Source organism: Crinia signifera, chromosome 9, assembly GCF_055691185.1.
Source record: "Crinia signifera chromosome 9, ASM5569118v1, whole genome shotgun sequence".
NCBI lineage: Eukaryota > Metazoa > Chordata > Amphibia > Anura > Myobatrachidae > Crinia > Crinia signifera.
In genome coordinates this window covers 70,958,135-70,985,760 of record NC_139225.1, presented here as the reverse complement: position 1 = coordinate 70,985,760, position 27,626 = coordinate 70,958,135, and the positions used below count along the sequence as shown (strand labels likewise).

General features: G+C 43.5%; 1 protein-coding gene across 1 annotated transcript; it reads right to left on the bottom strand.

Moving 5' to 3' along the window:
* Positions 1–12,655: 12,655 nt before the first annotated feature.
* Positions 12,656–26,919, bottom strand: FOXO4 (forkhead box O4). The gene is made up of 3 exons (XM_083159191.1): positions 26,140–26,919; positions 17,141–18,205; positions 12,656–15,848 (listed from the first exon to the last, which is right to left on the bottom strand). The coding sequence occupies exons 1-2, from the start codon at positions 26,545–26,547 to the stop codon at positions 17,147–17,149; spliced, it is 1,467 nt and encodes a 488-aa protein (XP_083015317.1). The 5' UTR covers positions 26,548–26,919; the 3' UTR covers positions 12,656–15,848; positions 17,141–17,146.
* Between the last annotated feature and the right edge of the window lie 707 nt (positions 26,920–27,626).

Below are 27,626 nucleotides of genomic sequence, written 5' to 3'. Positions count from 1 at the left end.
TGACACAGAACAGAATAAAAAGGTACATTTCCTTAATATTAGTTTGAATCAACCTTTGGCAGCCATGACTGCCTCAAAATGTTTATTGTAGCCATAAAAACCTTTGCACATATTTGCTGGCGGTTTTTCCCACTCTTCCATTACACACGTTGAAGCTCTTGTAGGGTTGTAGGATTGCTTTTCCAGAGGAAAATGTTATGAAAATGTTAGCTCTCTCCAAAGATTATTGCATGAATTGAGATCAGGACTCATTAAATGTATGTGTTTTGAGTCAGTGTTGGAAGACCCATGTTTTTTGATCAAACCTAGTTTTCTTGCACTAAGTATCACATTTCATTCCAAAATGCACTTGTAATCCTATGATTTCACAATTTTTTTTCGAAGGCCTCCAGATCAGGGGGCAGCTGATCCAGGACCGCGTTTAACAGAAAGCAGGCTGTTCTTCTCCTAGCTATCCTAAAGGATGAAGCAAGTTAGTCACTTGGTCCATCAGTGGAATCACGGATATACCAAAGAGTTCTATTTAGGTTTTGGCTGTCCAGAGAACATTTTCCCAGAAGGACTGTGATTTGTCTAGGTACATTTTGGCAAAAATCCGTCACTCCTTTTAGGTTTTTGTTTCTTTTTACCAGAGGGGTCATCCTTAACCTTTGCCCTTACAGGTTGAAAACACTGTTTAAGGTTAGCCTTTAATTTGGATGTTTTTTCGTTCACAATTCATACCAACTTTTGAAGAACTCCTCTCTTTTGATTTTTCACTTTTAAATAACTTTGCACATTGCTGAAACATGGATTCCAAGGAGATAACATTTCTGTCGCCCTCACACCGCTCTTTTGTATTCACTACAGTGACAAAGTAGGAGGAAATAAAAAAATATATAATTCTACCAGTCATTGGTTAATTTAAGTCATGTGTGCACTAACAAATTATCACCGATAACTAATTTGGGTACTTATGTAGTATCTGGGCGCCCGATTTTGTGATTGTATGCCTTACCTTAAGGCATACAATCAGATGCGATTTGACGCGATTTTCGCCAAATTCGCATCGAATCAGATATCGCATGCGATGCGATTCGCTGCGATTTTGCATAGGATTTAATGTTAACAAGGTCCTGTTCATTTCCCCACTATCCAAGTGGGCATAGAGTTGATTTTATATAGCGTGGCGAGCGCAGCAAGCCACCAAGCCCGAAGCGTGGCGAGCGGACACGGAAAACATTTTAAGTGAACCGCGGCCCCTCGCCACGGTTCGGGCTCGGTGGCTCGCTACGCTTTATAAGATCAACTCTATGCCCACTTGGATAGTGGGGAAATGAACAGGACTATGTTAACATTGAATCCTATGGAAAATCACATCGGATCGCATGCGATTTTTCCGACCCGATTTTAAAATCGGGCGCCCAGATACTACATAAGTACCCTAATTTGTTATTATCACACACTTGATATTAATTTAGCTTTTTTTTTCCCCCTTTTCAATTTCACTTGCTTTAAAATGGTGCCAATAAAGGTATAATACCAATTATTTCTATTGGTTTTCCGGTTATTGTTTTTTCAAAATTTAATTGTTTTATCTCTTGCAGTTCTGTGCAATACCAGAGTGTCTATTAGACTAAAGAAGCAAACACTGGATAAGAAAGAAGCTGTTTGCTGTCTAGCTGCTGAAAATAAAGCAAAACAGGTCCTTACAGCTTGGCAACAGATAACGGCTTCAGCAGGTTTTACAGTAGGCAATTCAAAGGCTTCACAAGTGGATACAACAATCCAGAAGTCCCTAGTGTAGACCCTACACCCCAAGCTCAGCCACTGACTGGCATTGGGAACATTGACCCTCTTCCCTGAATAGATATTTAAGAGCAAACCACAGATGATGTTAATTAACCCAAAAATAATCAGATATTGGGAAAAACCTGGACTGGATGTAATCACTCCTGCTGCTGCTCTAACCGCAGATCCTTCTGTTCCATATTTACCTCAGGTGGAACTACAGTTTACAGTCCCTGCCACACTTCCCATTACTTTGGAAAGAGATGTTGTGCAGGCTGTACTTAAAATTTAAGGCTTAGGTACTTGGGATGGGATTGATCGCACTCCACTGGGAAGGGGATGATGGGGTGGTGCTGCAAATCCTGGGTCTGTCCTAGACCCCTAAGGATTCTGGTAATCTGGTATCATACTACTATGAGTATGATAGCAAAAGCCAAACCTTCAATCTGAAAAAACAATTCCAGAATAAAAAAATAAAAAAAAACATAACATATTGTAATAATAACCCACAAAAGAGCAGAATACACAATATATAGTTTCTAAAGGTGCCCATACACGGTACTATTATTGTATACAATATCGCGTCGCATAGGTTTTGCAATGCAATGGGATGAGATCTAGTACAAAAAGTATGTGCAGCACATACTTTTTGAGCTGTGCAATGAGGAGTGTGACAGGAGCGTGCATTTCATCGCACATAACAATTGTACCATGTATGGGCACCTAAAAGTCTTGCTCAAAGTATTAACCCTTTGAATGAATCACCCTTCAGTCTATCTTTTCATCTATGAAACATTCTTAAAAATGTAAATAACGCATTTATTTTACATATTTTTTGGGGACAGATTCAATAAGCTGCAATTTCTGTGCTGTGAATTTTTCGCATTAATAACCCGTACACACCATGTGATATTTTTGACAATAAAATTGGCACAACTTGCACAATTGATATATAAAATAAGGGGTTCTGCGCATTAAGGACCTTATCCTGGTTAACTCGCAAGGCTGCGAATTTCACAGCCTTGCGAGTCCCCCAGCCGCCTGTGAATGGATGATTTGCATAATCATCTATTCGTAGCCTTGGCGACCATCAAATGACTTCTTCAGCGCTCGTAGATCTGAGACACCTGTGTGGTGTCAGATCTGTGAGCGCCCTGTGCAGGAATCGGCAGGCAGCTGATATGGGCTGAGGTCAGCTGCTCCCCCCCCCCCCCGGCGTCACCGGGTCATTACCATGGGAACACTCTGCATTTTCATGTGAACGCCCATGAAACGCTGGGTTAGGTTTAAGCGGGACATCTTGCCCACTCACACCAAGAATATTGTTGATAAAAATTGTTGATTACCTGCACACCGAGTGTGTTATTATGTTTCTATTATATGTTTCGGGTAGTGCTGCTGGTTTCTCAGGGCTGTTCTCCCTGATTTGTTAAATCGAAAGGGTTTGTTGTGGGAAACACATCTCTAATGTGCTGTAGTGGTGCAGAGTGATAGCAATCAAGCAGTGTGTTTATTAATACAAAATAAATACAATCTGTCACTTGTTTCTATAGCTATCAGAATTAAACAGTGTATTGTTACATTCTGTGAATGTTGCCCGTATGTGAGAGGTCCTGATTGTTGTGATTAGGAGTGGAAGATAAATGTTTAGCACTACAGATTGATTGGTGAAAGAATATTTACTTGTTTAAAAATTAGTCTGTATCTGAAAACAGTACACATATGCAACATATATTAAAAACAGTATTGAGGCAAGATTAGAGCTCAATTACAAAACTAAAACAATAAAAAGATTATATATATATATATATATATATATATATATATATATATATATATATAGGTATCGGTCGGCACTCGTGCTTGCTGAGGCAGGTTACCGCGGTGCCTTCCTGGTTTTAGATGGATAGACGCAGAATAAAGTGGCGGCACTCACGGGTTTAAGGTGAAAACAAATTCTTGTATTAAAAGTGCAAAGCAGTGGTCACATCAGTGATGTGACCACTGCTTTGCACTTTTAATACAAGAATTTGTTTTCACCTTAAACCCGTGAGTGCCGCCACTTTATTCTGCGTATATATATATATATATATATATATACACACACATACATACATACATACAAGTGGAGGCACCTCAAATATAACAAAACGGGATTTCCAAGTCCTTGGCGCAACACTTGAAGTAGGTAAGTCTGGAGATTTCCCTCAAAGGTTTTCTTACTTTTCAAGGATATTTTCAACAGTACATAAAAAAGAGGGGGATCATTGGTTAGGAATATCTCAACCCCAATATGAGGAAACTGCAATGAAGGAGATGTAGATATAAGCGTACCCCTACTCACGGTAAGTAAGGTGATGTATAGGCCCGTAGCAGTTTCTTTATGGTTTTCTTCCTTTGGTTTTCTTTTTTCTTCCTTTCTCTTTCCCTCTGTTAAGGAATTTTGTTCTCCGTTTGGACGTGTAAATGAAGATAAGGAGTAAAGATTAGTAAGTGGATAATTTGATGTAGTAAACACCCCGTGCAGGTTCAGATATGGGAAGGGTGTGATTATCGTACCTTACTCACCCCAAAATAGAGTAAGATACACATATAAAGGTTTCTTTGTGAAGAATAATTGGTTGCTACAATAGAAAGTGGGTATGCGTACCGCACTCACGTTAGTAGGTGCGGGGTATATACCCGTAGCGTTTTCTTTGTCTGTGCAGATATCCGTTTAATTCGTGAAAGACGATATTTTCTCCCAAGTAAAATGGAAAATAAAAAATATAGGGTGGAGATTAATAAATTATTAAAATATGATGAACACCCAGTGTAAATTCAGACGTGAGAGAAGTGTGGTTGTCGTACCTTACTCACCCCAAGATAGAGTAAGATACACATATAAAGGTTTCTTTTGTGAAAGATAACTGATTATTACGGTAAACCGTGGGTATGCGTACCGCACTCACGTGGGTAGGTGCGGGGTATATACCCGTAGCGTTTTCTTTCTCAAACGTGAGTTTCTATTAGTCCGTGAGGAACCGTGTTTCTCCCAAATGAATGGATAGAGATAAATGTGAAGATAAAATAGATTAATATTGTATCTTGTGTGTACCCCTGTACATATATTAGAGGGTATGGGAAAATAGGTGTCTTCTATGAACCAAGGAGGAGGTAACTACGGCGTACCGTGACTCACAATGAGATGTGTAGATAAACACCCAGAAAGGTTTCTTTTTATAGAGGAAAATACAGCTTCACCACGTGATGTATATAAATATATAGCGATATATACCCAAGCATAAGCCAATAGGAAATCTGCGTACCCAAACTTACAATGCTGTAAGTTTTTTCACCACTTATAAAGGTTTCTTTACACTTTAGATGGAGGTCAATCAGTAGGGGTGTTTTTTTCTCCCAAATATGACAAAAAGTTGTTTAAAAATTGTTAGTCCTTTATTCCATAGTAAAAAAAGTTAAAAACGAAAAATCCTCCATCCCAACAATGGTAGGATTATACAAATGTCCAAAGATTGTCCACAAATATCCACATTAGATCCCAGAGGGAATACAAAAATGCAAAAATACAAAAAAATAAAAAATAAAAATAAAAAAATACCGATAAAAATGCAATGTTTAAAATACATACAGTGAATCCAAGATGGAAAGGATGATGGCTGCTCACTCTCCACAGAACAGGACCAGTTCTGTGGAGAGTGAGCAGCCATCATCCTTTCCATCTTGGATTCACTGTATGTATTTTAAACATTGCATTTTTATCGGTATTTTTTTATTTTTATTTTTTATTTTTTTGTATTTTTGCATTTTTGTATTCCCTCTGGGATCTAATGTGGATATAAAAGTATGAAATGTTGAAATTTTTTGTTTCCATCAAAGTATTTAAATAAATCAATGGCTTGTGTTGGTTTCTGGTGCAGACTGCGGTGTCCCGTCAGTTGCATCCAGATATTATTTGATTACATCCAGATTATGTTAATTGGTCAGTCAGATTTCACCTGGAAAGTTGTATCCTAGCTGGCCGGGTAGGGGAAGGTAATGTGAAGCTGTGTTGGTCCGGACCGAGAAGTCACCCGGTCAGTGCAGCCGCTGCTATGCCCGAGTTATGCTGCCGCTGCACTACAGGTGCTGTTTGCGGTCTTAGTGTTTGATGTGCGCGGCCCCAGCTGGACCACTGATCGCCGCACACCTCTGTGTGGCCTCAACCCGTCTGTCCTCTGGTGCTGCTGCATGTGCTTCTTAGTCATCCTGCTTACTTTGTTTAATGGCCTGGGTGGTTTTATTCACATTAATGGCTGGGTCCAGTGTGTGATGCAGGTTTGTGATCTTTTATGTAAGCTCCAATGCGTTTATCCCTGTCTTGAGGCCTTCCTCTGAAAGATGCAGTGTATCGCTGCATCTCCCAGAAGAAGGCCCCAAGACGGGCAGAAATGCATTCTGGAGACTTGCTCTGGGGATGTGTGAAAATTTTTTTTAATGGAGTATAATAGTAAAAACCTGTGTCACAGGTGTAAATTTATTTCCTGCCCTCAATTATATTCCCCAATAAAAGTCACACAAAATTAGTTGGGGCATCCATGTATAACTAGATTAACATTATAAAAGTTGCATTGTAGCTTATTCATATTTTTGTGCTGTAAGCAATGGAATCAGAAACCTTGGTGTGCAGTATGCCTTGACTCACCTTAGATGTTTTCAGGAAGGATTGAAGTCGCCTTATTCTAAGTTAGGTAACAGATCAATCGTGTTTTTTTAACTGTAGTGGAACTAGCACTGCACAAAAGTCAGAGCAATAAGCTACTTAAGCCTACAACGGTTTAACAAAATGCAGACACATTGGACAGAGAAAATAATTGGGAGCTTGAGGCAATATTGAACAGTTAGGAGCAGATTCAATTAGCATTAAACCACCCCTCCCCCCCACACACAAAAAATGACAAGTAACAGATTTAACCCCTTCCCGACAATTGACGTACATTTACGTCATGGTCGGGAAGTACTTCCCGACACATGGCGTAAATGTACGTCATGGATTGTAACTGTCACCGCGTCTATAGACGCGGTGACAGTTTCAACATGTCTGCTGTCCCTGACAGCAGACATGTCCGTGCATGCCCAGGGGGGGCTGCGATGCCGCCCCCCCGTCGGCGATCGCTGTGATTGGCTGTTCAGTGTGAACAGCCATTCACAGCGTTTTCCTGTGTCACCGGCGAATAACGTTCGCCGGTGACACGGGATCGGAGGTGATTGGTGCTGTAAAGTACAGCACCAATCACCGCGGGGTGTAAGGGTGACACTGGTGTCACCCCACCTCACCCCGCCCGCCCCCAAAGGCCGTGATTGGTTCGTCGGACCGACGGACCAATCACAGCCAAGGAGGGGGATTTAAACTAACGGTGACTGCACTGCAGACGCCATTCCGGTCTGGAATAGCGTGCAGTGCGGTCACCGTGCCCAGCTGCCGCCATATACTGACCTGAACTGAGCAAAATACTTACCTGATCACTGCTTCATCACTGCTTGTAGTGTGCTTGTAGTGTGCTGGATGCTTCCTGGATCCTGTTGCTACTTGTGACTTCCTGTGCTGTGAACTTGTGCTGCTGCAGTGTAATAGCGTTAGATAGAGAGAGATAGAGAGATAGAGAGAGATAGTGTCAGAGAGTGCTATATTTTGTGCTGCTGCAGTGTGATATAGTTAGAGATAGAGAGAGATAGAGAGAGAGAGAGATAGAGATAGAGAGAGAGATAGATAGAGAGGCCTAGTGACAGAGTGCTATATTTTGTGCTGCTGCAGTGTGATAGTTATAGATAGAGAGATAGAGAGAGATAGAGAGAGAGATAGTGACAGATTGTGCTATATATTTTTTATATAACTGACTGCTGCCCCCCCTTTTGTGCTGATCAGTATAAATTAACTGATCAGCAACTTTTTGGGGGCGCAGGTTTTTTTTTATATATATATATATATACCTGTCACTGCTGCTGCTGCAGTGTCATAGAGTGATAGATAGTGAGAGATAGAGAGATAGAGAGAGATAGTGACAGAGAGTGATAGAGAGTGCTAAATTTTGTGTCTGCTGCCCCCGCCTTTTGTGCTGATCACTATATCTGAGGTGATCAGCAACTTTTTGGGGGTACAGAGGTTTTTTTTTTTATATATACCTGTCAGTTGCTGCCAGTTGCACCAAAGGTTGTGCACCTGCTGCCCCTCACTGGTAATCCGTGTCGCATCACTGATCACCTTTTTTTTTTTTTTTGTGAGTGCTGTGGGGTCTTTTTTTAATTTTTTTTTTTACACACACTGTGATTTTGTGGGTGTCCTGTGGCCACTGTGCGCTGATCAGTGACGTACATCACTGATCAGCTTTTTCAGCACAGGGTTGATCTATTTTTTTTTTTTTTGATCAAATTCCTGTTGCCTTTGAGCGCTGTTCAGTGACGGACGTTACTGACCAACATCTGTGCTCAATTTTTGGCGCAGGACCTTTTTTTTTTTTTTTAACGCCTTCCATTTTTTTTTTTTTAACCCCTTCAATTTTTTTTGTTTTTTGTATAAAGTATTTTTTTTTCTGCACTACATACACACTACACACTACATACCCCCCGGGTTGAAATAAAGTTTGTACCACCCCCCCTACACTATACACGTGTTGAAACATTTCACTACCAGTAACACAAAAATAAAAATGGCATCCCAAATGTCATCCCAAATGTCATCCCAGTCATCCAGGAGAATGTATTCAGCGGAGGAGGCATATGCCATGCTTGCCTCTGACTCTGACACAGCCAGTGAGGCAAGCGGGGAATTTGAAGGATTCATCTTAAGCTCCTCTTCCTCCTCTGATGATGAGGGACCCCCTCAAAGACGCCCCCGTAGAGCAGCTGAGACCCCCCCCCCCAATAATTGATCTCGTATGGACCCCACCACCAGACAATTTTGAGCCCCAGGTTCCTGAGTTTTTGGCCATGCCAGGAATCCAATTTGATTCCACAGGTCTCAGAGAAATTGACTTTTTCACATTATTTTTCTCTGATGATTTTATAAATTTAATGGTGGACCAAACTAATTTATATGCCCAGCAGTTTATTGCTCAAAACCCCACGTCATCATTTGCTAGGTGGACCCCTGTAGATGCAGTAGAGATGATGACGTTTTGGGGTCTGGTGTTTCATATGGGCATGAGAAATTAGGCAATATTGGAGTACAGATGTTCTGTACAGCACCCCATTTTACCGTATGGCCATGCCCCGGGCTCGATTTGAGACGATCCTTAAATTTTTACATTACACCGATAATGCACAGTGCCCACCCAGAGATGATCCCACCTTTGACCGGCTATTCAAAGTCAGGCCGGTCATTGATCATTTCAGTGCCAAATTTGAAGACATGTACATCCCAGATAAATTCATTTGCATAGACGAGTCCCTTATACATTTTAAAGGAAGGGTTAAATTTCGCCAGTACCTTCCCAGTAAGAGGGCAAGGTATGGCATAAAAATGTATAAGCTGTGTGAAAGCACCTCAGGGTACACCCACAGGTTTAGGGTATATGAAGGGAAGGATTCAAGAATTGAACCGCCAGAATGCCCCCCCTCCCTCGTAGGTGTTAGTGGAAAAATTGTCTGGGATTTAGTGCACCCCTTCCTGGATAAAGGTTATCACCTCTATGTGGATAACTTTTACACCAGCATCCCCCTGTTTAAGGCCCTTGGTTCAAGAGGTACAGCAGCTTGCGGTACTGTGCGCAAGAACCAAAGAGGCCTCCCAAAAACGCACATTGCCCAAGTAATGAGAAGGGGTGAAAGCAGGGGAATATGCACCGAAAATATGTTGTTGGTCAAATATAAGGACAAGAGGGATGTCCTTATACTGAAAACAATTAACGGAGACAGTACCACCTCCGTCCCTGTACGAGGTACCAGTACCCACACCTCCAAACCTAATTGTATCCTGGATTACAATAGGTACATGGGCGGAGTGGATCTTTCAGATCAGGTACTGAAGCCGTACAGTGCCCTGCGGAAAAAAAAAATCTGGTACAAGAAGGTGGCCGTGTATATCATCCAGATGGCACTGTATAACGCTTACGTGCTATTCCGTTCTACCGGCCAGAGGGGGACATTTATGCACTTTCAAGAGGAAGTCATAAAGGGCCTAATATTTGGGAACCAGCAGGCAGAGGGCCCCAGTACTTCTAGTACTGGCCCCCGTATTGTACCAGGGCAGCATTTTCCTGATGAAATCCCCTCCACTGGAAAAAAGGGCAGGACACAAAAAAGGTGCAAAGTTTGCTATAAAAAGGGAATAAGAAAGCAAACTATTTTCCAGTGTGACACTTGCCCCGACAAACCCGGCCTATGTATAAAGGAGTGTTTTAAAATATACCACACATCAATGGATTATTAGGTTCATAATTTCACCGTGCTTCGGGGGGTCTTGCTAATGCCACATAGCACCCACCATTCATTCCACCAGAATCTGAGCCGCAAAATCCAAAAATCACTCCTTCCCTTCTGAGTCCTGCCATGCACCCAACTGGTATTTTTTGGTCACATGTGAGGCATTGCCGTACTCGGGAGAAATTGGGGCACAGATTTTGGGGTGCTTTTTCTCCTTCATACCTTCTGAAAATGGAAAATTTTGAGCCAGAACTGCATTTTTGTGTAAAAAAATGTAATTTTTCATTTTCACTGCCCACTTGTATCAAAATTGGTGAAACCCCTGGGGGTTTGAAATGTACACTATACCCCTAGATGAATTCCCTGAGGGGTGTAGTTTGCAAAATGGGGTCACTTGTGGGGGGGTTCCACTGTATTGGTGCTTGGGGGGTCTTGCTAATGCGACATAGCACCCACCAAAATTCCACCAGAATCTGAGCTGCAAAATCCAAAAATCACTCCTTCCCTTCTGAGTCCTGCCATGCACCCAACTGGTATTTTTTGGTCACATGTGAGGCATTGCCGTACTCGGGAGAAATTGGGGCACAGATTTTGGGGTGCTTTTTCTCCTTCATACCTTCTGAAAATGAAAAATTTTGAGCCAGAACTGCATTTTTGTGTAAAAAAATGTAATTTTTCATTTACACTGCCCACTTGTATCAAAATTGGTGAAACCCCTGGGGGTTTGAAATGTACACTATACCCCTAGATGAATTCCCTGAGGGGTGTAGTTTGCAAAATGGGGTCACTTGTGGGGGGGTTCCACTGTATTGGTGCTTGGGGGGTCTTGCTAATGCGACATAGCACCCACCAAAATTCCACCAGAATCTGAGCTGCAAAATCCAAAAATCACTCCTTCCCTTCTGAGTCCTGCCATGCACCCAAATGGTATTTTTTGGTCACATGTGAGGCATTGCCGTACTCGGGAGAAATTGGGGCACAGATTTTGGGGTGCTTTTTCTCCTTCATACCTTCTGAAAATGAAAAATTTTGAGCCAGAACTGCATTTTTGTGTAAAAAAATGTAATTTTTCATTTACACTGCCCACTTGTATCAAAATTGGTGAAACCCCTGGGGGTTTGAAATGTACACTATACCCCTAGATGAATTCCCTGAGGGGTGTAGTTTGCAAAATGGGGTCACTTGTGGGGGGGTTCCACTGTATTGGTGCTTGGGGGGTCTTGCTAATGCGACATAGCACCCACCAAAATTCCACCAGAATCTGAGCTGCAAAATCCAAAAATCACTCCTTCCCTTCTGAGTCCTGCCATGCACCCAAATGGTATTTTTTGGTCACATGTGAGGCATTGCCGTACTCGGGAGAAATTGGGGCACAGATTTTGGGGTGCTTTTTCTCCTTCATACCTTCTGAAAATGAAAAATTTTGAGCCAGAACTGCATTTTTGTGTAAAAAAATGTAATTTTTCATTTACACTGCCCACTTGTATCAAAATTGGTGAAACCCCTGGGGGTTTGAAATGTACACTATACCCCTAGATGAATTCCCTGAGGGGTGTAGTTTGCAAAATGGGGTCACTTGTGGGGGGGTTCCTAAATTTTAGCATCTTATGGTGCCTAGAAACCTACATGGTGCCTAAAAAATAATCTCATAAAAAGGAGGCTCCAAAATCAAGTAGGTGCTCCTTCTATTATGAAGCCTGTGGTTTGGTCAACGTGCACACTAGGGCCACATATAGGATATTTATGAAAACAAAAGGATTGGGGGAATCAATTTTTAGTCACATTTCTCTAGTAAAATGTACTGTGTTCCTTAGAAAAATGTATTAAAATTGCAAATCTGCAAAAAAAATGAAATTTTGAAATTTCACCTACACTTTGTTTTAATTCCTGTGAAACACCTAAAGGGTTAACAAACTTCCAAAATGCTGTTTTGAATACTGTGAGGGGTGCAGTTTTTGAAATGGTATCATTTATGGGGGTGTCTCACATACAAGTCCCTCAAAGTCACATCAGAACTGAACTGGTCCCTAAAAAAATCAGTGTTTGAAATTTTCTTGAAAATTTGAGAATTTGCTATTCATATTGTAAGCCTCCTAGTGTCCAAAAAAATTAAAAGGAAGTTGAAATAATGATGGAAACATAAAGTAGACATATGGTCTATGTTAGTTATTAACTATTTTGAGTGGTATGATTATTTGTCTCACAAGCAGAAAATTTAACATTTTGCAAATTGCTAAATTTTCCATTTTTTTACGACATTTTGGTATTTTTCACAAAAAAACACAGACTGTATCGACCCAAATTTACCACTAATTTGAAGTACAATGTGTCACGAAAAAACAATCTCAAAATCACTGGGATAAGTAAAAGCAAAAAAAAGTTATCCCCACTTAAGTGATACATGTCAGATTTGAAAAAAAGGGCTCTGTCAGGAACGCAAAAACTGTCTCTGTCAGGAAGGGGTTAAAGAAATAACAAATCTCAGTATTGTTAAACCTGCTTTATAAAATCTGTTTAATTCTCACCAAATCATTTAGGCGGCTTACAACAATTACACAACTTTATTTAATGAAAATGTTTAGCAATCTTGGGTGTAAATATTTCAATTCCTTCACTATGAAGTATGACACGATTGTTGCAAACTACAGTTTTCTTGTCAAAAATGTAACTGTAAACTTGACGTTAGGATAAGCTAAATAGAGTATGTTTCTAGTTTATGCTGCCACTGCCATCTATAGAAGTTTATAATTCTCAAATATATATTTGAAGACGTCATCAGCTATGTTTACATGGCTTCTGATCTTGGTCACACAGTTGATTCAACAGCAAAGAGTGGCTGCTACTGTAAAATAGTAGGTTCTTTGGTGCTGCAAAGCAATTTGGGCCTGGTAGCCATATCTGTTCACTAAACTGACTGTTTCTTTCGTAGAAATAAATAAAATTAGAAGGAATAAAAATGTGAAAAAGGGTTTTCCGTACAGCATGTTGGAGTTCTTCATATTTAAGCAGAATTCATGAAGAACTGGTCAACTCAATGCATTATTTCAATGAATAAACTGTGTCAATGACACCACTTAAAAGCAAGTATATACACCTTCAAAACACTTGCCCTGGGAAGATAAAGGCTGTTATATCAGGATAAACAAACACATTGAACACAGAGGTATGTTTGCGTGTATATATGCATACATACATACGCACGCTCTCAGTGGTCACTCTGTTAGGTACACCTTCCTACCGCCCCTAGAAGAGCCAGAATCCTTCATGGCATGAATTCAACGAGCTGTTGAAAATATCCTTTAAAGACTATGGTCTATGAGGAAATGACGTCACACAGGGGATGTAAATGCGATCTGCTCGTACAAGCTGCTAAACTCCCATCCCATCACATGCCAAAGTGCTCTACTGAGTTGAGACATGGTAACTGCGGAGGATACTAGAGTAGACAGAACTCTCTTTTTTTTTTTTTAGGTTTTTGACCATGTCAAGACACGCCATTTCAGACTTAGCATGTTACCCTGCTGAAAGAAGGTATTGGAAGATGGGTAGGCTGTGACCATAAATGCATTCTCATCGCTCGTAACAATACTTAGCATGTAGCATGTAAACAGCACTTCCTACTTCACCTCTTTGCCTAGGCGAAGCAGGAAATAATATAGATAAGATTACGGGTATATGTTCTCTGTGTGATACTGTACTGTCCCTGCTTATATTGTCTCCTACCTGGCTGCTGCAGCGACCAGTGGCGCCGCTGATGGCTGCCTAGGCGCTGTGCAGCTTGGTGGGTATATGTTTTCTGAGTGATAATTTACTGTCCCTGCTTATACAGCTGTGCTGCTCGGCGGGCATGTGTTGCCAGCATGAAATGTGTCAATATAACTTATGTAATGCCTCCCCCCTTCACCCCTGCTTGATGCTGCACTGTATATCCACGACAAATTCCGAGTGTGCGCAAGCACACATGGCCAATAAAGTTGATTCTGATTCTATATTATACCTATAAGATTACCATCTCAGATGTTGGACTGGGGGAGTTAGAACTCCACCTCCAGAGACCCCTGCTAGAATGCATAGAGCATCAGACCAGTTTGTCCCCATGGCCGGCTCCAATGCGCATGCGTGAGATCTCTCTCCTATTGCAAGATCTCCTACGCAGCCTGGAGCCGGCAGCCACAACAGCCAGGAGCTGTCCCTGGCACTGGTGAATGGGCATCGACATCTGCAGGTGTTGGAACAGTCAGTGCTACTGACATGGCATATTAGCATGCGATTTTGTAGATAGCAGCATTGATTTAGACAGGGGCGCATAGGACACAAGTGGGATCCTTTGTGATCTTCTGGCCAGCTGTATCTAATTTACTTCCGTGTTGGACACGTACTGATAGGTGTGCCTAACAAAATGACCACCATATTTGAAGAATGTGTGTGTGTATAATTATATATTACACACACACAAAAAAACAGCAACATCTACTGCAAGTTGGCTGCTGTGGCCTCACTTGAGCCCTTTTCATCTTCATGGTATATACTGTATAAGGCAGCTAAGAGTATAAAAATGCTATTGAGCAAATACGGTTTTCAAGTCTGGCGTTTAAAAGAGCTGAATAGGTGGCAAAACAGCTGTTGGCAAGGTATTTATGTTACTTTCCTAAATATAAAGATAAAAAATAGCCCTCATTAGATGATATAAGACCAGTTATTACAGAACATCAGTATTTCATCATTGTAAAAATAAAATCCTGTGGTGCAACTAAAATGATTTAAAAAATAGAATATTGAATCCCCATGGGGCTCTTGTACATACAAGACCAGCCAATAGGATTACAAGTGATTGAGGACTATGGAGATTATAAAAGCTGAGCAGGGGACTATTAAGAGGAAAAACCTGCAACCATAAAAATTACCTAGGAACAGGACATATTAACCCCCTTCTTCTCCAATTTATCTCTTTAGTGTTTTAGCAAATTACAAAGTACCCTCTTATGAGAACTACAAAAATTAGTATAAAAATTAGTTACACAATTAAAATAATAGATTTCTAAAAGAAATACATTTATGTTCTTAGCATAGATGAATTGGTGGTGCCTGCACCTCTCTGTACACGGCTCTGTATAACCTATATGTAAAATATTACATATAGTATATAACAGGAGGGCAGTTTCTGGGGAATTGTACGGATAATAAGAAATTATTCTTGTTAGATGCTGGTGAAACTTAGTGGCTGGGGTGGTTGTTCTGCAAAGTTCTCACACGGTACAATAACCTGTCCAGTTGCTCCAAAACACTTGTGAACACAGGTGGTTCCTCTCAGGCAGGATCTGGTTTAGAATCCAAATTGTACTTCTACTTGTAACCACACAACTTTTGTGAGAGTGTTTGGCATGCTGCGTCATCGACTCTGCTGCTGGTAAGTTCTTGTTCTCCTTTGCTTTCGTACGTATGGCACTGCCAGATGCCCTTCACTGGCAGGCAGTATGTTGTGTAAGATCAGGAATGACAGCTGCGGTGGCTAACTCTCGTAGTCTCCTGCATGTGTAATACAAGGCAGAATTATCTAGGCTCCAACCTAGGTGAACATTGTGTTGTCAGTTTGAGAGTTTAACAGAGCATCTTGCTGAATGTGCAGATTGTGTACTCTTCAAAAGGAGACCAAAATAAAGTTAAGCCTCCCTTTAAACCTATAAAAAGAAAAAAAATGGTTTTACAATGGTTAACACTGTGCCAAGATTGTAACCTACTGCCAAGATTTACCAACTAGCACCCCTTTTCCCCCAAAATCCTGAGTCATACCCGGGATTTTGGGGGGTCTTCACTGACATGTCCCCATTTTTACAGGGTCGTCACAGTTTCCACTAAAACGGGAAACCATGGAAAGCAGGGCAGCAGCAGGCTGAGCAGTGGCCAACCTCCAATGCCCAGGTCGAAAATCGCACATAAGAGCTTTTTCCACTCTCGTTTCTCGGGAAAGACCAGCTAAAAACCCTGCTCATTATACGGTTAAAAATCCTGGGTCACTTTAAACAGGATTTTTTCCTTGTCATATTTCCACTGACAAACATCCCAGGTAGATGCTCGTTCATGTGCAAAAATTATTTTAAAAGTATTTAGAAAAGGAGCACAGAGAAGCCAATGTATTTACCCTAAAAACACCTGTGAATTTTAATCCCGTTATTGGAGGTAACCATTCCAGGATTTAGGGACTAAACCCACATGCACAGAGGTTTCCACAATGGCTATCGGAGCATGCAATTAACTGCATCCCTTTTAATTTGTATTGCTAGCCTGGGAGGCACATAGCTCTTCCGGGACCTCAGGCACAGCCCAGGCTATTACTTATAACAGTAATGCAGCAACATGATATTATAAATTACGCAGCCACACTCCAGTCCAACCTCCAGCCCACACAGTGCAACTATACAGACTGAACTTTACTGCAGGTGGCTGATGGCGAGGGAGGGATTGGGAGGCAGGGCTCCTTGTTTTTCACACCCTGACATCTATTTAAGAGCCTGAGACATATGACACAGTGACTGAGAGACAGCCAAGAAATGAGGTTAGGGTTATTCTTCAGTGAGGGGCCATGAATGTCTCATGTTTTTCTGTGGGGTCGCAGTGTGCGTCTTTTTTTCCCTACAGGTAGCTAATGGGAATTTTAATTCTGGGATTGAGTTTTTTTCTCAATCCCAAAATCCTGGATTACAAAAATGTGGCGGGACAGCCTTCCCTATTACCAACCACCACCTTTTGAAATTGAGCAACTACTTATGCAAACAAGCTTTAATTCTCTTTGTCCCCTATTCAAAAACCATCCAATTGCTTAGTTACTACTAACACAAACAAACTATTGGTACCAATACCAATTTGTGTTGTGTATAAATTTTGTAACTCAAAAATACAAAATCCCACATCTACACGTTTCTTACATACAAATTACATAACTTGATGGATTTTTTTCAATGTACTAGAATACCTCTGCTTAACTGGGAACCCAGCTGTGGTTGTTGTTCTGGTTCGTGCCAGGGTGTAAGGATTCAAAGTTGAAATCCAAGCCACCTTCATCCATCAGCTCACTGTTAATTATGTATTCCACATCACACTCCAGATTCTCAAGGAACATGTCCATGTCCAAATCTGTGGGAAGACGTTCTGAAGGAGCACCAAAAGAATCTGGCTTAGAGGATGGCATAGAAGATGCTGAAGGAAGCCCCAACATTGTGAGTGTGTTTGGAGGCACGAGAGCACTGAGAGGAACAGGTGATTGCTCTGGTGTTCTACCTTTATTCTGACCACCCAACATAAGTAGGTTCTGTCCACCACTCTGTCCCAGGACTGGGTCTACTTGAGACATCATCACATTGCTTGGGGGAGGAGAATCAGAGGTCAGGAGTGCTTCCAGAGTCTGAGGTCGTGGGAAGTGTCCAGAAGAGCTCCGGACAGAGGAGACATCTGCAGGACTGAAAAGAGAGTTACCAAAAGATAGAGCCTGTCGTTGTTGATGCATTGAGAAACTGGGGGCCCCCTGCATCAAGGACTGTGGAGCAGTTAGTGGGGCTCCTGATGACAGCAGTGTTAAGCTGTCAATAAGCTCCAATTCCTCTGTGACAGTTGGGGGGACACTGTTGGAGAAGCTGAGCGAGGAGTGGAGTTCTTCATCTGCTACATCATCCTGCTCGGTCAGGATAGGTGACAATCGAACACTGAGATTACTGGCATTGGAACTTGTACGAGGCCGAAAACTGGTCCATACATCAGGGTCATCAGCGCTGCGTGATGAGGGGCTACCAGGCCATTTCGCAGTTTGTGAACCAGGACTTCCTGCAGGAGCTTCGCCAGGACCTTGTGTTTTCTTCTTAGAAACCTTACTTCGCACTTTTGCAAGTTTGCTGCTGTTGTCCATGGATGCCGCTCTCCTACGTGGTGCTTTGCCACTCTTTCCACCCTCTGGGTTGAGCATCCACCAAGAGCTCTTGCCAGTGGCTTCATTGTGCACCTTGATAAACTTGCTGTGCAGGGACAGGTTGTGACGGATTGAATTCTGAATAAAAAGAGATCACACCAAAATGACAGAATGAGCAAATGATTAGTAGAATCTATAACATATAAGTACATTAAAAATAAAGATCAAACATACTAACAAACAAAATATTTAATATCTTGATTTTAACCACAATGTAAGAAAATGAGAGCACCCCATTACATGCCATACTATTATTATTATTTTTTACCCCTTACCTTATAAGCGTACTGACCTGATCAGCCCTTACATCATATCAGGGTTAGATATTTATTGAACGGAATATTAATATTTTTGGAAATTTCCCAGTAACCATGAAAACTGCAAAGCACATTTGTCACAGAAGCATGACCCTGTTTGTGTATTATACACAAATTACACTGCATTGGTTGGGAACCATTAGAACAACTACAATATAGCTGGGTAAATTGATTAAGGAAATTCAGCCAAATTTCAAGGATTCGTTCAGTCATGCAATGCCCCACTTCCTGGTGAACTTGCTCCCTCACCGTTCTGGCTACCACAATGAGTGCGCTACCACTTCATCTTGAACCTTGTCCGTGATTGGATGCAGAAGTATCTGGAGACAGGAGAGGATAGGTTTGCCTCTGCAAGTCAAGGCAAACCCAGTCCCTGGCCTGTCTCATGATAGCAGGAGTCGAGACGCCACAAAGTGTCGCCATGATCAGCTCACAGGCTAATCGGTTATCACTACTCCTGCAGGGATCTAACGCATTGAAGGAGCATATGGGTTGAAGGTCATTGATGGGGCAATGTGGTGTAGTCAGAGGGGCACTGACGTGGCATGTGGAATGGTTGGAGGCCCATTAATGAGACATGCAGGCCAGTCTGAGGCCCATTAATAGTTCATGTGGGACAGTCTAATATTACATTTAATATTCTGCTAAACATTACCTCACCTTATTCATAATATGCCACACAACTATAGCATACCTCCTCACTGCCTAGGTTTTTTTTTGGCGAAGATAAAATGTGCCCTCCATGATGATCAGTACTGGAAGAATAATATAAAATCAGTTGATGTGCTCCAATCTGAGATGGTCAAAAATGGGGAGCAAAGGGGAATTTCGACTGAGGCCAAGTACAGTATTGGTAATTGCAAACATATGTAGACCCGCACATACCTCAACCAAAGGCGTACCAATTGCAGGAGCATAAAAGCTAGTCCAGATAACTGCTGTGACAACCACCAGCACTAGCTGGCGGATTCACCTCTGTTTTTCATTGCTTGTGTACACAGGACCGTATTCGGAGTCTGTTTGGACACATAAGGGCATGTATTGGCAAGCTGTGCACGAGCTAAAGCAATGGTCTCTTTGCTCATCTATGGGCAAATCTCAGTTAGACTCATCTCAGCCGTTTTTGTCCATACGACAAATAGACTCTTCTGGGTGACAACTGTAGTGCAACTTGGTGTACACACAGAAGGGAACCACCCAGTGACATGGGCCTGTAGCTAAGCTGCATTCCTCTTTGAAATCCATATACAGACCCATAGAATATGACTTTGAGGATCTATTTTATTACTTATTATTAGAAGTACTAGCAGTAGCATCTGAGAAAAAATATGGAGCATAGACTACTGGGGAACGGCTATGTGCAATCACATGTTCACCGCCCAGTTCCCCCATTTATCAAAGACAAATACAGCAAAGGTAAAAAAGGTAAAACCCATAGCGATCTGAAAGCCGATCTACAGGTCTCATTACTGGCTGACACATTTTAAAAGGTGACAGTAACTAGGTAATTTGTAATACTGGACCGATCTGTAATACATGCACTGTTGGTGGGCCAAGAGAATTGGAGTTGAAAAATACAGCTACGGCTGGATTTGATCCAAAAAAATGCCCAATATAATGAATGGGACAAGTACAGGGGGAAACAAATTTGTGTACAGAAAAATACACAGGTTACTATTATATTTCCTAGTTATATGAATGCTAACATAGCTAATGATATTACAGAATTAATAAAATAATAGACCATTTCTATTGCCGTGCTGTTTCGGCCAGTAGGATGAATTCATCTGCAAGAGAAATCCTCCTCAGACATATTTAAAAATGTGAACTTGGCAATAGTTTGTACCGGGTACAAATGTATGTGAAAATGCAAAAAGTTACTCACAATACAGCATTCAAAGACGCATTAACACAAAAATAATTCATTGGTCACAGTAAGAGATTTGCAGCTTCAGAATCTGTCTTGGACATGTTTGTTAAACAGACTAATATTTCTGACCTTTAGTAGGCAATTAAAAAAAATTATGGTTGCAATAAAAGCCGTGTGATTTTTGTTAAGGAAACAGAACAGGCTAGCTAGAAAGTGTTTCAGGAAACTAAAGACGACAGTAACCTTAGAGTAACTTTGCTAGGTGAAAGATGTTATACTTTAAACAAGTTCAATTTTGCAGGGTGCCGTACCCTGCCCGTTTTTAAAACCTCAAAATGCACGCCTCCCTTTTTTGTGTGTGGCACTGCGCGCCCTTCCGCAGCTCCCCGACATGAGAACTTTCGGTGTGTGCCATCATGTGTAATGGGCATTATGGTTTGTGGTATAATGTGTAAGAGGCATTACATTGTGTGCCATGTGTAATTGTCATTACAACAGAATATGTATTGGGTATAGCAGAGTATGACAATGTTTAATGGGTGTAATCCTAGTGCAGTGTGACATTTTTTATATATGTTTTTGTTCCTAATGTAAATTTCTGATATAAAATGTGTCCTCTAGATTGTAAAAGGTGCCCTGCCCTGTGGCCAGCACCCTGCCCTAGAGTGAACACTATATAGCTTTAGGTTGACAGGCTCATTAGGTCGACACAAGTATTAGGTCGACATGTGGAAGATCAACAGTCAAAAAGTCGACATTGTTTTTTCTAAATTTTTGTCCCTAATATCGACACAGCCAACATGGACATCGTATCGATGCGCTCGCCATGCTTCAGGCGCGGTGCCTTGCTACACTATTTTATTCTCCCTCCATGCCCTAGGGCAGTGTTTCCCAAACTGTGTGCCTAGGCACCCTGGGGTGCCTCAGGACACTTGCAGGGGTGCCTTGAGTTGGTGGACCAAGATCAATTCATATTATTTATGGTCAATGTACCAGGCAAAACCAGTGCTGGTGGCTGTCAATCATAATATATGTGGACAAACAGAAGCAAATCCTGTCCCTCACCACATAACTGTGACATATAAACACAATGCACGTCATTTAATATTTTTTTTCTGAATTTCTCGATAAGAAGCATTTGGCCTAGGGGTGCCTTGAAAACATTTTGATGCTCTAGGGTGCCGTGATTCCAAAAAGTTTGGGAACCACTGCCCTAGGGGATGGTAGGGCATAAAATACCTCCTGCCGGCACAAAAGAAAAGAAAGAAAAAAAAATCTGAAAACCTGTGTTGACCTTATGACCCTATCGACCTTTTGAGTGTGTCAACCTTCAGTGGTCAAACTAATGCATGTCGACCTTTTCAATTTTAATATGTGAAGGGCTTTGACATGTGCATGTCGACCTTTTCAATTTTAATATGTGAAGGGCTTTGACATGTGCAGCCTGAACTACAACATAGACAGTGTATATCTTATACATTCAGGCAAGAGGTATTTACAGAACAAATCAAATGAAAGTCATATTTAAAATGCATTGTTTGTACATCAGAATCTACTATTAAGAAATCCATCACGTGGAAGAAATAGCAACATGTAAATATTATCAAGTAATACTGCAAACATCATTCGCGTGAATCTTTCCATCTGTATGATCATACAATCTGCGCACAACCCTGAATGTGTGATATCCTAAATCTACACTAAGGGCCTTATTCTAGTTCACTCTTAGAGGCAAATTCCTTCTCAGATGGACAAAACCATGTGCACTGCAGGGGGGCCAGGGGGCAGATGTAACATGTGAAGAGAGAATTAGATTTGGGTGAGTTATTTTGTTTCGGTGCAGGGATACTAACTGACTGCTTTGTTTCTACACTGCAATATAGATCTCACTTTGAAGAAAAACCCCACCCAAATCTAATTCTCTCTGCACAAGTAACATCTGCCCCCCCTGCAGTGCACTTTTGTCCATTTGAGAAGGAATTTGTCTCTAAGAGGGAACTAGAATAAGGCCCTAATACCCTTTTTCCATCTGCAACCCGGGTCGCACCTGGGAGTTTGTACCCGGCTACAACCTAAGTGCGACCCGGCTTGCAAACCCATTCACACTAGAGTCCCCACCCGGCATAATACCGGGCGGGTGACGTCACCTTGCAAAAACCCGGGATATTTAGGCTAGTGGAAAAGGGGTATAACTGAACATTTCAAGTGATTATGATCTCTGCAAAACAGCACTATTAAATTTGGTGTATGAATCGGTGCTGAACAGTAATTTGACATGTAGTATTTCATCCCTAAAACAATTTAGAGCATTGACACGCCACCCCATACAATAATATTAATTATAAAATAAAATGACATTACACCTTTCCTGCATTTCAGCAATAGTAATCCAGAGTAAACTAAAAAAGGCTTTGTGGTGCTCATAACATTTTCCCAATGTATATTCCCACTGACCTGCAGCACCACAGCTGTCCTATGCACTAGGACAGGGGTGTCCAAACTTTTTGCGATGAGGGCCAGTTTTGGTGAGGTAAAAATGTCGGGGGGTGACCATTCAGCCTGACATTCTTTGAATCATTAATCGCATCAGAATGGTTCCCCACTCTGCCCCCATTCACTCTGTCCCCTCTTCTCTGAATGTCCATCACTGCCTCCATTCACTGTATGTCCCAAAGCCTAGCCCTCCATTCACTGTATGTCCCCCAATCTGCCCTCATTCACTGTATGACTCCTATTCACTATGTCCCACAGCACGCCCACCTTCTCGGAATGTCCATCACTGCCTCAATTCACTGTATGTCCCCCAGCCTGACCCTCCTTTACTGTATGTTCCCCACTCTGCCCCCATTGACTGTATGTCCCCCTGCCTGCCCCCTCCTTTCTCTGTATGTTTCCCAGCCCCTTTTGTGAGCCAGAGGATGGAGAGGCAAAGCAGAAAATGCAAGGACAGGAGAAGCTTGGGCTCCCGCTGCCACCCTCCTCCACTCTGCATGTTACGGGAGCAAGCTTCCCCCTTGCTGCACACACTGCTGTCACTGTGATTGGAGGAGGAGGGTGATATACAGTTGCAGCTGCAGGGGTTGGATGCGTACTCACCCAAAAGACGCCAAACATCTCACTGCGGCGACTGGCACCTCCTCACTGCTGCAGACAGCAAGGTAAAGGCATGCTCGCCAGGGCCCCACCTGCTGTGCGTCCCGCATCTGAAGCTCCACCTGCTTCTGGCTGGAGGCTGCGGGCCACTTCAAATTACAGCACGGGCCACAATTGGCCCTCGGGCTGGACTTTGGACATGCCTGCACTAGGAGGACAGCCTGGAGATGCTCCAAGGCTGTGAATTCAGCTAATGGGATTTTAGCCCTCTAACTACCTGTCACTCAATGACCAGACATTCTTCAGACTTAAGGGCCCTACACACGGAGAGATGTGTTCCAGAGATTCATAACGGGAGATTCAGCATGCGAGATTTCCCTTAAGCTGAATCTCTCAGATAATGAGCCCACACACAGAGATATGTGTGCCAGAAATTCATAATGGGAGATTCAGCATGAGATTTCAAATCTCTCACAGAAAGTATTTTTCTGGGGAACGGTGGCGGGGATTCGTGCAGCAGCTCTCAGCGGCATCCGTCCAGGCAGGCAGCGGCGACTTGATGTAGCAATCCGTGTGGCGGGGATCAGGGCAGCAGCTGTCAGCGGCGTTCGTCCAGGCAGCGGCGGATATCGCTACATCAAGGTCTGTGTCGCCTCGGCCTGGATGGACGCCGTTGACAGCTGCTCCCAGATCCCTGCCACATGCTGCCCGGATCACTACAACAAGCTCCGTGCCCACCCCCCACTGCTGCTGCACATAGGTGGGTGGAGAGGTGAGTGTGAGGGAGTAGCAATGCCTATGCATGGAGGGACTTCAATCAGTGGTGCCCTGCCGGGTTCAGTGCCCATAGTGTACATACACAGAGGGAGGCAGTGTGTAGCTGAGCCTGCAATAGCGGCCCGGCTGCGCTGATGATTCATGTGGCACTGTCATTAGCGACTCACCTCCAGCACCCGTCCAGACCAGACTCCCTCTGCATTGCCTGGGTCACCAGGAAGGGGTGACGGCCGCACGCTGTGTCCAGGTGTCCCGCCGCACGGACATGCCGCTGATCTGCTACTGTCAGCTGCTCCCTTGCTGATACGCCGCTGAGGTCTCCGGCTTGTCTAGTCAGCAGCGGGGAGCATACAAAAAGGGCGCCTTGCAACTCCATTACAAAACGGGCAGCGGGAGGCGAGCTGGGTGGCCGGAGATGGTTGTGTGACTGGCCAGGCCGGCACCTTCAGTGATCGCTCAGAAGGCCACCACACAGCAGAAATGTGCAGGGCCTTCTGAGTGACCACTATGAATTTACCAGCAGGTCAGTTATGCATCGGGGACTTGCGGGGCCGCGCATTCATACCGCTGTGTGGGTCACACACACAGCGATATACAGACTCGCTTTCTGAGCGAGTTAGTGAAATTATGTAATATTGCTCAGAAAGTGTCTGAATATCGTTCTGTGTGTAGGGCCCTTTAGGCCAGTCTCTCAGCCTGTGAGCTACCTGTTAGAGAACGGTAACGCCACCGGGGGTCTATTACTTGGGGTAATGGGAAAATGTTATGTCACACAAATTCCTGGAAGCACTGTACCCAATGTTTCGCATTACTCTGGTGCTTTGAAAACAAACATATAGCACATCTGGGCAGATGCATCAAGCTTCAAAAGGGTATAAATTATTGGATAGACAGCAACTAGGTTGACACCACTAGGTCGACATGGGGAAGGTTGACAGGTTTTTCTTGCAGCTTGGGGCACGGTGCCTTGCTATGCTCAGCACACTATTTTATTCTCCCACCACCCCCTAGTGGATGGTAGGGCATGGAATACCACCTGTCGGCAAATGTCGGCACCCACTGAAGCGCTGTTTCTGCCTGCCCAGCTTACTGGGCATGCGCAAGATTACGCTATTATGGCAAGATCTCAAGCGCAGCCCAGAGCCAGCAGCAGGGCTAGCGTTGTCCCTGTAGTGGGAATAGGACAATGCTAGCCTTGGGCTGGCACAGCACCTGGAGCAGCTTAATGGTCGATGTCTAGGAAACTGTTCATACATGGCTGCATCGCTTATTACTGGCTGCTTGAAGGGGACAGCAATATTCGTCAGGCCGTCCCTAGCGCACATTAGGTGCGCTGATAATACATTTTAAAAACAGTTACTACCCCAGTTAACTGGGGCATATGCTGCACTAAACGCTAGTTCATACATCTCCTCCACAGCCTGTAACATGACAGGTAGGAGCTGATTGGCTGGTTGTTTATCATTCACCATTTAATCACTTTTTGAAGCTTGATACATCTTGCGCTTAAAAAAAAAAAAGATAAAACGTGAAGGTTTTAAAGCAGGGCTGGGCAACACCAGCCCTCCAGATGTTAGTGAACTACACATCTCAGGATGCTTTGCGTTAGTTTTGCTATGTGGCCATGCTGAAACTGATGCAAGGCATGCTGGGATGTGTAGTTCATCAACATCTGGAGAGCCGGTGTTGCCCAGCCCTGTTTTAAAGCATGATGACTGTCCAGCCAATCAGCTCCTAACTGTCATAGACAGTGTTGACAAAATGCACTTAGGATTTGATTGGCTAGACAGTTATCACTCTTCATCACCCTTGCATTTATCTATTTTTAGGACTTAATACATCTGCCCCAATATCTAGGTAGGACACACCAGCCTTCAGGTTATACGGGACTTTGGGAACTAATTGTCTTGGGAACCAATAATGCAAATTCTGCATGACATCTGTAAACCATTTACCTTCCAGCCCGCAGAGCTGTTGCTGTCCCCCTTGTCTTTGAAGTAGGGGATAGTTTTCACCATCCAGTCGTAGATCTGTGATAGCGTCAGTCGTTTGTCAGGGGAGCTCTCTATAGCCTGGGAAATTAGTTCTGCATAGGACTGGTTCCCCCAGGCGTTCCTCCGGGATCCCCCCTTCCTAGGCGCAACTCCTGAGGCCCCCTGTCCATCGGACAGGACCCTGTCTTCGGCCTCTGTGGGCAGCAGGGAGGGGGCATCAGAGGGCTCTGCCCTGCTATCCTCTGAGGAGGCTGAAGGCTGCACCACGGACAGCTCAGGCCTGGGAAGAGGCCATGTGCAAGACCTGGGTCTAGCCTGAGGCTCGAAGTCTGGGTCAATGTCCACGGGTGTCGGCTCAGTGCCCTCCATATCTGAGGGCGGTAGATGTATAAGGAGAGAGGCCCTGTGTGGTGTGAGCGGGGTGCAGGCGGCGGGCGGGTTGTTAGCGCTCAGCCCGCACAGCCCATGGTGCCCGCACAGACGCTGGCAGGTGGTGAGGGGAGCGCTCTCCCGGGCACACGCTCCCTCCTCCTGCTGCTGCCGCTATTGTCACTCGCTCATGTTCAGCGACCTGCTCCAGTCGCGGAGCCAGTCCCGGTGACCGGCCCCGTTCCCGGGAGCCCCCTTGCCGGTTCCGTGTAGGAAATGTCACTTTCCCTTTTGTTTTGGATGCCACAAAACTTCTTGCTGACGTCTCTGTTTACCAGGGGCCGCGGAGTGCAGACTGCGCATGCTCGCCCTGACGTCACCTACCACTTTGCTGTGCATGATGGGGGTTGTAGTTCCGTGAATGCCGTTCACTATGAATGTCCCGGGAAATGGAACTTCAATTCCCAGCAGAGTTGAGTCTGTGCGATGGGTCGCTTTATGCCCGAGGTGGACTACCACTACCGTGATGCTGTGCGGCGAAGTGCGATCTAGCCTTGGCCTTGCTGCTGCTGGGTTATGTAAGAACACACAGAAGAGCCGTCCGCCCGCCTGCCCCTGGGTCTGTCTGTGTAATGGGGTCATGGTGCCACTGCCACAGGTCCGAGCAAGGAACTTGTTTAATTTCCGGGAGAACTCTGCATGTGAGCCTGTTCTATATGTGCTGCGGACCCAGGTGGGGGGTGTACACAGAGACATCTTCAGGGGCTAATATTTCCGGAGAATTTTATAGAAAATGGAATACCCTTGGCTGTTACTGATGAGACAACTTTGGTACTGAGAGGGTGGATAAGTATGGGTGAGAGTAGGAAAAGCATCCAAATCTACATATGCACTACTGTCATCTGCTTACTGGCAGGCCTGGCCAACCTGTGGCTCTCCAGATGTTGTGAAACTACAAATCCCATCATGCCTTGCCACAGTTTTGCTATACGGAAGTGTTAAAGCGCAACAGAATATGCTGCTCTATGAACTTTAAATAAATAAATAGCAGCAATACCATAAAGCTCCACACACACTGA

Bases quoted from the DNA above. Each gene is read 5' to 3' on its own strand.
- FOXO4 (XM_083159191.1), bottom strand. From the start codon at position 26,547: ATGGAGGGCACTGAGCCGACACCCGTGGACATTGACCCAGACTTCGAG. The intron at 18,206-26,139 runs GTAAATGGTTTA...CTTTTTATTCAG, and splicing joins ACAGCTCTGCGGGCTGGAAG to AATTCAATCCGTCACAACCT.